We start from the raw sequence: 12987 nt of genomic DNA, 5'->3' as shown, positions 1-12987 counted from the left end.
TAGATGTTATGAGTGAGCTGGTCTGGGGTAGAGATGAAAGTTGAAGGGGCAGATTTTTCTTCTCCTTTTCAAATAAATATTAAATTGTTTTTCAAAATGTGGTAATGGTTTTCTTGTAATGCCACCAGCATTTAGAATGATTTAAATAGTTGGTCTGAGCACTTTCATCTTCATAAGAAATATATTGAAGGACATTCATTGTTATTGTTATTGTAGTTAGAGTTAGTGTAGTGTGATTACTCTCCTCCACGGAGTGTGTGATTGTGCTGTTATCACATCCTCCCCCTCAGCACCTGCAATAGGTCCCAGCTGCAGAAGTGCAGTCTCTGTGCAGTCTGACTGAGGGAGGTTTTTGTACGGCTCTATATCACTGTGTGAACAGACGAGTGCTGCCTGGGTAATGGAAACTCTGACAGTAATAATCTCCTGCATCTTCAGTCTGGATGTTACTGATGGTCAGAGTGAAGTCAGTCCCAGATCCACTGCCACTGAAACGATCTGGAACTCCAGACTGACGGGTTGTTGCATAATAAATCAGGAGTTTAGGAGCCTCTCCAGGTTTCTGTTGGTACCAGGCTAAACAGTCCTGAGAACTGCTACAGGTGTAAACAGCTGTGTTGGTCTTACATCTCACAGTAACAGAGTCTCCTGGAAGAACAGATTTCACTACAGGAGTCTGAGTCACAGTCACCTGACCACTGGATTCTGAAATAAGAGAGATGAGAAAAAAAATCACATTATTCAAGGAAAAATCTATTTCATTATCACTCTGTGTTTGACTGATTCCCTAAACAAACAGGTCATATATTCGTCACTTTCACAATAACAGCACATCACAACAACACCAATAAATATATGAGGTACATATGTATAAGATACTTTGAAAACAACAAAAAAAGTCTATGAAATACGTTTTTTTTTACCTTTAAAACAACACAAAAGTGTCCAGATGAAGATGGTGATGAAAGTCATGCTTGCTGTGGGTTAAGTTACTGGGGCAGGCAGCTCTCAGTCATCAAGTCTTAAACTCACAGGGCTATAAACACTCCCAGAGCACTCAAGCATGTGCTGCCAATGCAAAGTGTCCTCTCTCTATGGAAATGCTCTTGTCTGACAGCACAGAGTTGTATGAAATCTATAATGAGTTTATAATATATAAATAATTTAGGGTTTCATGGGATTACAATACATACAGCTTACAGACTTACTGACATAGACTTTATCTGCAGTATTTCTGTCTGCCATTATTCCAGATTAGCTTGAATTATTGTAAAAAATGATTGTTTTATGAAAACTTAATGTCTCTTATAAATGTAAATAAATCTGATGTTTTCAGGGTTTAATTTTATGATGTTGTCTCAGTGAAGTAAGGGCAGTTCTGTTAATGTCTCCCATAAGACAAGAATAAAATTTGAAAAACTCTGACATGTTTGTCCCTGGTCCAACTGCATTTCTTTTGTATTTGAGTACCATCACATATAAATCTTAATTAATTAAATTAATCCTTCTGAACAAGTGATGTTAAACAACAGCAGATAAATAACAGATAAATAAGGAAATATGAATGTCACTCATCATTTACAGTGTGTGTTTTATTTGTTCTGTAAGAACCCTTCTCCTCTGAATAAACTCCTCAGACGCTCTTCACTGAGAGAGGGTAAGATTCCACTTTACAGCAAGACTACCCTTATAAAGTGTTTATGAATGGTAATATATTAGTTCGTGAATTAGTTAATAAATTATTGTTTATTAACTATTAATGAGGTTATGAACACTTTATAAATCATTAATAAGCTGTTATGACACATTAGATAGAAAGGGCAACAGTGACCTGTGATAGTGAGTCTACATTTATCTGAACTGTTAGGCCTCTGATCTCATTGGTTACTTAGTTTACTTTGTCTTCTCCATCAGTCAGCATTTACACCTGTCAGCTTCATCAGATTGTTGTTAATAAGTTACTAGCATTTAACCACCGTCAGCTGATCTTAATAGTCAAAAAGTTTCGTTTTGCATATCAAATTATTGCATATCAAATTTTCATATGAAATTACCAGATTCATACACTAAAGTTGTGGTAATATTGTTTACCTTGATATTTTCAGCATGCTATCAGCAGCCATCCTCATTATTATCACAGGTGTTGATATGACATATGCTATCAGGTTGTTATGCACACTGGATATTAAAGTGGAATGTTGTGATGCGTGTTGGGGGGTAGATGGGCGGAGCTTCCCAGCATGCTTTGGGCTGATGGACTATCGTTTAGCTATAGTTCATTATTGTTCAGTTCATGTTTCCCACTGCGTCTAGAAGAAGTGTATGTGTTCATCGTGTAGTCTTTGTGTTGTGGTGTTAATTTCTGTGATAGTTTAATTTTATCTGTGTTCCAGTAAAAATTTACTGTCTCCATAAGAGGTGATAGTCATCAGGAGTAACTCTGGGGTTCAGTGTCCTGCTCAGGGTCACATCAGCAGTGAACTGTCATGATTTGGGTTTAAACCCACAACCCTCCAGACACCAGGCCTCACTCCATTACCACTACATCACAGTCAGAGATGATTCAGGGAAGAGAATCTCAGTAACCAATCACTTTACCACAGTGCTGTGTCATTGAGAAGGTTTAAAAACTTTGATGTAGTATGATGTGTGTAATGTGTAATATGTGTAATATGTGTAATAATATGATGTCATAATGTTTTAAATGTAATATAAAGTGAGTTTAATTTGCCAACAGGGGTGTAACAGAGTAAAAATCTGGTTTGTGGTGATTTCCTTTTCAACAATCTGATCATACTCCAACATCATCAGAATAATTATTTGAAATGCCTAATGTAAATCTCTGTTTTCAAAATAAACACAACAACCTTTATACACTCACCAGAATGATTAAAATGTTTGATGTGAGGAGAACTATAAGTAATGATTAATAAAGAATATAATAATTAATGATAAAGAAAGTGATGTTCTTTAATTTCCATAACAAAAATATTTCATGGACATTCATAATTAGTGTTATTGTAATGAGAGTTAGTGTAGTGTGATTCCTCTCCTCCACAGAGTGTGTGATTGTGCTGTATCACATCCTCCCCCTCAGCACCTGCAGTAGGTCCCAGCTGCAGCAGTGCAGTCTCTGTGCAGTCTGACTGAGGGAGGTTTTTGTATGGCTCTGTATCGCTGTGTGAACACATAGCCACTATGGTAACTCTGACAGTAATAATCTCCTGCATCTTCAGTCTGGAAGTTACTGATGGTCAGAGTGAAGTCAGTCCCAGATCCACTGCCACTGAAACGATCTGGAACTCCAGAGAGACGGGTGCTTACATACTTAATCAGGAGTTTAGGAGCCTCTCCAGGTTTCTGTTGGTACCAGGCTAGATGATTACCAACATGCACCGCAGAGCTGGTTTTACAGTTGATAGTGACTGTGTCTCCTGGAAGAGCAGATTTCACTACAGGAGTCTGAGTCACTGTCACCTGACCTCTGGACTCTGAAAGATGAATATCATGAATTAGATAATTAAAGAGGAAAGAGATTATAATTTGTTATTTCTAATGACTGTAAGCACTTCTAAAAATGTTTTGTTTTGAAAACAAGAATATGTTCATGTGACTCGCACCTTTAAAACAGCAGCAGGTCAGTGTCCAGATGAAGATGGTGATGAAAGTCATGCTTGCTGTGGGTTAAGTTACTGGGTCAGGCAGCTCTCAGTCATTTTCACATTTGTTACATTCTTCTGATATCACCAGGACACTGAAACCTGAATGGTAAGAGAAAAGAAAGAAAGAAAGAAAAACGAAAAGAAAACAGAAAAATTAACATTGAGAATTGTAGAAGATCAGTAAATGAGATCTGACTCAGTAAAGTGACTCAGTACTGACATCTAGTGTCAAAACAGAGAAGTATGATTACTCATTAATGTTACTGAATCAATTTTTTAACAGTATGTTGAAACCTGAATGATCAACACGCACAGTATTGTGGACTGTACTGACCATTAGAAAATTCAACTCGGTAACACTTTATTTTAAGGTTCACATGTTAGCCATTAACACATGACTAATAAATGCCTGTATTAGTGTCCAATAAGGTATGTGTTAAGCATCATTAATCATTTATTAGGTGTGTACTTATTGATTTATTGTTAATAAGTTACTAGAATTTAACCACTGTCAGCATATCCTAATAGTCAAAAAATTTCATTTGGCATATCAAATTATGGCATATCAATTAACATATGAAATTAGCAGATTCATACACTAAGGCTATGGTAATATTGTTTACCTTGATATTTTCAGCATGCTATCAGCAGCCATCCTCATTATTATCACAGGTGTTTATATGACATATGCTGTCAGGTTGTTATGCACACTGGATATTAAAGTGATATATTGTGATTGTTCAGTTCATGTTTCCCACTGTGTCTAGAAGAAGTGTATGTGTTCATCGTGTAGTCTTTGTGTTGTGTTGTTAATTTTTGTTATAGTTTAATGTTATCTGTGTACCGTAAATGTAAATGTCTGTGTGAATGATGTACTTCCCTCCTACCATTTAGTGATGGGAAGTTCAGACCTTTTTAGTGTTTCAGATCTTTGAATCTCGTTCATTAAAATGCACAAATCTTTTTTCAAATCATTTGTTCATATGAACTCACTCCAATGGAAAGGCAAATTAAACATCCATTCAATAGCTACATTACAAACAGCTACGGAAATGTTCTGGTTGACCAGCTAACATTAGCTTGCTGTCCTCAACAGTAATAATAGCATTGGTCATGTTACTGCTGCAACCAAGTGAATAATGAACGAAAGACTCAGACCAGAAGACCCATGGTTATGATTCATGAACAAATCAGTCATTCCTACAGTGATCCTGCACAGTTGCCGTGTGACAAGTGAATGAGAGACTCAGGACCTGAAGAGCCGTAGTAATGATTCATGAACGAATCACTCATTCCTTCACTGAGTCTGTGCAGTGGTCATGTGACAAGTGAACAGAAGACTCAGACCCAAAAGAGTCGTTCATGAATGAAGCCGAGTCTGAGTGGAGTGCATGCATAGCCCAGGGAAAAATGAACGAATCACTCACTGAGGTGACTCGTTACTCCTGAGTCATACAAAAGATTAGTTCAAAATGAATGAATTGTTCACGAACAACACATCACTACCACTGTGTCAGCAAGTTGCTTGTGTTACTGCCTGGTTTGCGCTGTTGCAAAATAAAAGGTGTGTTGCTGAAAGAGCAAAGGCAGTGTCATCATTCTAGAGAAGAACCAGCAACTCATTAAGAAATGGTGATGTGTTTTACACTTTACAATAAGGCTCCATTTTCCAGTTATAAATGTTAGTAACTCATTAATAACTGGTGATGTGTTTTACACTTTACAATAAGGCTTCCTTTTTCCAGTTATGAATGTTCGTAACTCATTAATACATGGTGATGTGTTTTACACTTTACAGTAGTCTCCCTTTTGCCAGCGAGATCTGAGGTTTATATGTTGTAACAGATTATTAATGGTTTATAAAGTGTTCTTAACCCAATTGATAAACTAATTATAACACAGTCATAGACCCTATCTAAGGGTTGTCTTACTGTAAAGTGGTGCCAAGGGTAAATTAACTCACTCACTCTGTGACTCCACTGCAATGTAGAGACTTTTCCTCTTTACTCTTCACTCATCATATCTACAGCAGAATTCTTCTTCAATGGAAAGCTCTCATTAATTAATTTAATGAGATCATCTCTGTGCTCCATCTGCCCTTTAAACTCTGGCTTTAGTATTGAATTATAGAGAAAGAATTGTCCTCTGCGTCTCTCATATCTACAAAATTGGATTAATGAGCTCTGTGTGTGTGTGCGTGCATGCGTGCGTGCGTGCGTGCGTGTGTGTGTGTGTGTGTGTGTGTGTGTGTAAATGAGAGGAGGAATGTGAGAGACTGTGTGTATCCATCTGGGTCTCTGGGCTGTGTGAAGAGCAGTGATGTGGTTTGTCTGAACTCAGGAGTGTTCTCCCTGATCAGCTTCACCTGGACCTCATTTGTTCTGTTCTGGACTCTGTCCAGGCTCCTGCAGACACCTTCAGGTCTGTGGTGGATGAGGAAACCTGTCTAACACACATTCCTAGAGGTCACAGAGAGAAACTAAACTATCTGAGATTCCCACATTGTCCAGTAGGGGGCAGTGTGTTATACTCAGGTCTCTAATTGTTCAACTCTGAATCCATCTGTTTCTGCATTAGAGGGTTTTTGTTCAGTGATTCAGTAGTGGAGGAATCAAACTGGATGTTGGCAGAGAGTATCCAGATGTATTTTATCTTTATTAAATATCAAATCTATCAGTTGTTTTAGGAAATGATGTGTAATTAGTTCCCATGTGACAGATGAGTGTGGGGGGAAATGATGCTTTAATCCTAGATTTATTTATGAGTAAACTGACTGTCAGTCTGATGTTTAAAAACACACAACACACACACACACACACTCACAAAATGATACCAAAATGTTTGTAAATGTTGAAATATGAATGAGTTGATGGGTTGACTGATGAGTGTTGGTAGACTGATGAGTAATAATGTTAACAGTGTGAAACAATGTGCTGTAAAGCACAGAGAGATCAGAGTCATTAGAGCAGGAGGTTTTTGTACGGCCACTTAACCAGTTTGTATCACTGTGGAACACTTTTGGTGGAGGCACCAAAGTTTCAGTTGGACGTAAGTAAAAGTCTCTCCTCTTTATGAAAACATTTTAAATCCAGATTAAAATAAAGTGTAGTAACACTGCGTAGTTTATCAATCACATAATTTATATAGTATTAAGTTTTATTTATATTTAGTGTTGATCCAGTGACAGTGTTGGCTGTTAGAATAAAACAATCTCTAATACAGTCGCCTTTGTATTTCCCACTTTTTTACTTTTTTAAAATGAAAAATGATAGAAAATGAAAACAGAATATTTTGAATCTTTGAAATATAAATTTCTTGCGAGGCTGCCTTATCAGAATTGGGATGTTGATCAGTAATAGTGTTAATGGTATGAATTAAAAACATATATGGATATAACTGCAAAATTTCAACCCACAGTGAGATACAACAACTTGGATAAAAACACACTTTTAAAAAGAGAAAAGAGCAGAGAGATGTAGGTTACGAGGCTGGTTTACATTATGACATCAATTTGACATTGACATGTAAATGTTTAATAATAATTCAGAAATCCATTCCAGAAATTCCATTACCAATGTAAATTATACAATGTAGATTTCTGTTTAAGTTCATGTGAGATTTAAAACGACCGGATAAAACTGAAAGATCACTAATGTTTGTCTTAGAAAATCTCTTGGTTTTCATTATAACAGAATGTCTACAAAACTCAGACTTATCTGATTAGTTTTGCTCAACAAACCTCACAATTAGTAAACCTCACTTTTAATACAATGTATACAATACATTTTAATTATTTTAAATCTGATTGTGTGAGAGAACTTTTAAAAACATTTTTTTCTTCCACGAGTAAAAATGGAATAGAAACAAATAGTTCTAGAGATGCATATTACTTTCACATGAAAGTGTGTTTTGGAATAAACAGTTATTTATAAAATGACTGTAACTGTCTTTCAACGCTCTGCTGATCTTGGTTGTGCTCTGTGAGTCAGAGATAAGGGAAGTGAAAGAGGCAGAGCCTGTCTGTTTTTGAAGCACAGATAAAGTGTGTGTTTAAAGAAGAAAATCACACACATATGAATGTGAGATGGAGACTAATCATGTCTCATACTCTACTGACTGATGGACACATGTCATCTCTCTCTCCACCCAATGACAGCTGTGATTTCTCATCTGTCTCCTAGGTGACACCCAGCCCACCCTCACGGTCCTGCCCCCCTCCAGCGTGGAGCTGCAGCAGGGGAAAGCCACACTCATGTGTCTGGCCAACAAGGGCTTCCCCTCAGACTGGAAGCTAAGTTGGAAGGTGGATGGTAAGAGTTGGAGTTCAGGGGTGAGCTCCAGCCCTGGGGTTTTACAGAAGGACGGTCTCTACAGCTGGAGCAGCACCCTCACCCTCCAGGAGGAGCAGTGGAGTAAGATGTCAGTGACCTGTGAGGCCACACAGGGCTCCCAGTCTGCAGTGACCCAGACATTGAGGAAAGACCAATGTTCTGAATAGTGAGAACACACACACACACACACACACACACACACGCACACACACACACGCACGCACACACACACACACACACACACACACATGCACCTTCTGTCCCTCCTGTTTCTGTTATGAGTGTATGAGACTGGCTTTGTGCTGGGTTTGACCCTGTGTGTGAGTCTTTTCAGCAGCTTGAGTTGTCATCAGAGCATCTTCCATGTGATATTGTTGTGTTTCATATCAAATCCATTCATGTCCACTGTATGTGTGTGCTTTACTGCTTAACTCTTGTTCTATCTTATTCATGATGAAAATAAAGAGCTTTTCAATCACAACCATCCCCCTCTCTGTGTGTCTGTCTTTATTAAGCATAATTCTCTTTATCAAAGACACACACTAAATCATTACTGTCATTCATAAATGTACAGGGCATCATAAGTCATAAGAGTGACACAGAAAACATTTCCCTTAAATATGCAACTTTTTAATCATACTCAACTCTTAGGAATCTACATATACTTCAGCACACATTTCATACTAGAGTCAAACATATTAATGCCTCTCATAGAGCTGTATGATATTAACACATATTAACAATAATGACAGGAAACTGATCCACTGAATAAATAACTACACAAATAAACAAACAAATACTTCTTTGCATTTGAAATATTAAACTGATTTATTTATAATTGCTATTTTAATTAACTTTTTTGGTAAAGTGAAAAAGTGGTTCATTGTAAGTTCATCATAAATCTATGAATAGTAATTTTAGCATAAATCAATTTTCTATAATCTTTTCGCAAATCTATTAAAACACAGTCTGTGAGTGTGCGTGAGATATTGACTGTGTGTCAGTCTGACTCAGATGTTGATCGTCCGTTCCAGGTTTGGTCTTCATGATGAAACTGATACTAAAGTAATGATCTGTAAACTCACTCTAGCCCCCTGGAGATAGGGGAACATCTGGTCACAGTGCTGCTCTATTCTGGGAGTGTGGGTGTCGCCCCGCACATGCAAATCTGACTTTCACCTTCACAGCACCCACTCACACAGCCCTAAACCCCCTGAGACTGGGACAGGTGTGTGTGTGGTTTACGTTTTTAGTTTGATGTTTGAATGTGAAACAGAGGTTATGACTTTACTGTATTATTAAAAATGTATAAGTGTATTACTGTATTAATGACAATTTTATCGCCAGTGTGTCTAGGTCAGAGACGACTACTGTCTCCATAAGAGATCACAGAAGACTACTGTCTACATAAGAGATCACAGACGACTACTGTCTACATAAGAGATCACAGAAGACTACCGTCTACATAAGAGATCACAGATAACTACTGTCTACATAAGAGATCACAGAAGACTACAGTCTGCATAAGAGATCACAGAAGACTACTGTCTACATAAGAGATCACAGATGACTACTGTCTACATAAGAGATCACAGAATACTACTGTCTACATAAGAGACCACAGAAGACTACTGTCTACATAATAGATGACAGATGACAACTGTCTACATTAGAGATCACAGAAGACTACTGTCTACATAAGAGATCATAGAAGACTACTGTCTACATAAGAGATCACAGATGTGCTGCAGCTCTGAGGTGACACACTTCTGCCACTCCATCTCACCTGCTGTGCCATCTAACAGCAGATTCATAGGTGAATGGAAACAGAGAGATAAACTTGTCAGAGGTCAAAGATTAATGGAAGGCAAAGTGTTGGCTGATAGTTGTCTCTCTCTCACACAGGTCCATTTCAAAAGGGAAATTATCACTGTCACCCAGGTTGTCTCAGCATGGATCCCCTCTTGTGTGAAGTACCAGCAGCATTGGGAGAGAAACTCTCAGCACTTCAGAGGAGACCCATCATACCTCTCAGGTTCCACCACAGGAGAAAAACAGGGCTCCATGAGCTGGGGCTGGTTTGTTGCTTTAATAATTTGGGTGAAGTCTTCTGTCAAAAACTGGGGAACTGGGTGCATGTTTAAGTTACCAGCTTTCGTTTAACAAGGCAGGATTCAAAGTCACTCAACCACTTACTCAGGTACATCAGGTCACAACAGACAAAGATTTCACAAAGGAAACTAAAGAAAACTAGAGATAAGAACCAGGCTTGATTAATATACACAAGTGAAACCAATGAATAACTGAACCAAGGAACAGAAGTAAGTGACTGAGTGAGAAAAAAGCCAGTAGAGGGGGAGAGTGGACCAGAGAGAGACAAGATCTCTGTTTTCAAAATAAATATGTCAACATTTATAGTCACCAGAATGATTAAAATGGTTGGTGTGAGGAGAACTCTGTAAATAATAATTCATAAAGAACGTAATGATAAATAATAAAAAATGCGATGTCCTATCATTTCCATAATAGAACATTTTGATGGACATCTGAAATAATTTATTGTAATTAGAGTTAGTGCAGTGTCATTCCTCTCCTCCACAAAGTGTGTGATTGTGCTGTATCACATCCTCCCCCTCAGCACCTGCAGTAGGTCCCAGTTGCAGCAGTGCAGTCTCTGTGCAGTCTGACTGAGGGAGGTTTTTGTACGGCTCTATATCACTGTGTGAACACAGCATTGTCACTGATAACATGTAGACTCTTACAGTAATAATCTCCTGCATCTTCAGTCTGGATGTTACTGATGGTCAGAGTGAAGTCAGTCCCAGATCCACTGCCACTGAAACGATCTGGAACTCCAGACTGATGGGTATTTGCAGGATAAATCAGGAGTTTAGGAGCCTCTCCAGGTTTGTGTTGGTACCAGGCTAGAGCAACACCACCAGCCATTTCAGGGCTGGTTTTACAGTTGATAGTGACTGTGTCTCCTGGAAGAGCAGATTTCACTGCAGGAGTCTGAGTCACAGTCACCTGACCTCTGGACTCTGAAAGGTGAGTATCATGAATTAGATTAATAAAGAAAAACAAGTCACATCTGCACATGTCTCATGACTCTAATTACTTCTGAAAATACTTTATTTCAAAAATAAGGACATTTTACTGACTATGTTTACATGTCCTTGACCTCTGGATTTTTAAGTTAAACGCTAAGAAAATGATGATTACAAGATAAATTATATCAGTCACACAGACTGTGAATAGATTTCATATCTCTCTCACCTTCAAAACAGCAGCAGGTCAGTGTCCAGATGAGGATGGTGATGAAAGTCATGCTTGCTGTGGGTTAAGTTACTGGGGCAGACAGCTCTCAGTCATCAAGTCTTAAACTCACAGGGCTATAAACACTCCCAGAGCACTCAAGCATGTGCTGCCAATGCAAAGTGTCCTCTCTCTATGGAAATGCTCTTCCTGAGTACAGCAGACACCCTGCACTCATATGTTCACACATGTGGAACCATTCTACACTTCATAAGGCCATAGTATTATGGCCATATTGTGTTATCAAGTGACATCTAGTGTCAGAGAAGAAAATTATGATTACCCCTGAATGTTACTGGCTCATTTTATGTAAAGATTTTCTGAAGTTCACTGGAAACTAAAACCTGAATAATCACAAAGATTTACATTCACACTTCATAAGGCCAGAGTATTATGGCCATATTGTGCTCTCTACTGACATCCAGTGTTCAAAAAGAGAACTACAATTATTCCTGAATCACTCTATCACTCATTATCTAAGCTGCTTATCCTGATTAGAGTCGTGAGTGGTGCTGGAGCCTATCCCAGCACTCATAAAGCAAAAGGCAGGGAATCACCCTGGACAGGTCGCCAGTCCATCGCAGGGCAGACACACAGACAAACACACTCACATTCACACCTAGGGACAATTTAGTGTCTCCAATTCACCTAACCTTCATGTCTTTGGACTGTGGGAGGAAACCCACACAGACACAGCATGCAAACTCCACACAGAAAGGACCAGCTGGGAATCAAACCCAAGAACTTCTTGCTGTGAGGCGACAGCGCTACCCACTGCACCACCATGAATCAATTTTATGTGAAGTTCTGAAGTTAATAGGACACTGAAACCTGAATGATCAACACTATCAATAGTGTGGACTGTGCTGATCATTAGAAAATTAAACTGTTATAAATTTTGACCCAACATGAGTTGTCTTTACTTTAACACCTGTGACACAGTCATGCCACCTGAATAAACGACAGTGTTGGGTGAAGGATTTATAATAAACTACAGTGTTGGGTGAAGGATTTATAAAAACTACAGTGTTGGGAGAATGGTTTATAAAAACTACAGTGTTGGGTGAATGGTTTGTGATAAACGACAGTGTTGGGTGAATGGTTTATAATAAACTACAGTGTTGGGTGAATGGTTTATAATAAACTACAGTGCTGGGTGAATGATTTATAATAAACTACAGTGTTGAGTGAATGGTTTATAATAAACTACAGTGTTGGGTGGATGGTTTATGATAAACTACAGTGTTGGGTGGATGGTTTATGATAAACTACAGTGTTGGGTTAGGTGTCTAAAGTATACTGTGTATTATTTGTATCCAGGTCTGTGTCTACCTATAAATCTAAAATGTAAATCAATAGTATCATTCCTGTTAAAAAGCCATCAGTGTGTGTTTAATTCCGTTGTAAAGATATAAATTAGGTCATTGTTCTCGAGTGTTGTAGAACCCAATGACATAATAATTCCCCAATAATATAATAACTCCTAATAATGTAATAAAAATATCCTCTTTATCAAATATGTAATAAAACCTGATAAAGTAATGACCTCCAAATAATTCAGTAAAATGTCTTAACCAATAATGTAATAATCTCTGTACCAATGATGTCATAAATTATTATATTACTGGGAGGTTACTACATTATTGGGTTAACCTTATTTTTATAAAACCCAATATTAT

At 38.0% G+C, this 12987-nt stretch overlaps 1 gene segment (V, D, J or C); it reads right to left on the bottom strand.

Moving 5' to 3' along the window:
- Nucleotides 1-367: 367 nt before the first annotated feature.
- On the bottom strand, nt 368-11321 carry LOC115825204 (immunoglobulin kappa variable 4-1-like). The segment is given in 2 exon segments: nt 368-705; nt 11270-11321. Coding segments are annotated over 2 exon segments (390 nt in total).
- Between the last annotated feature and the right edge of the window lie 1666 nt (nt 11322-12987).

Source organism: Chanos chanos, chromosome 12, assembly GCF_902362185.1.
Source record: "Chanos chanos chromosome 12, fChaCha1.1, whole genome shotgun sequence".
NCBI lineage: Eukaryota > Metazoa > Chordata > Actinopteri > Gonorynchiformes > Chanidae > Chanos > Chanos chanos.
Note: the sequence above shows the minus strand (reverse complement) of the source record. Positions and strands in the feature narration are given on the sequence as shown.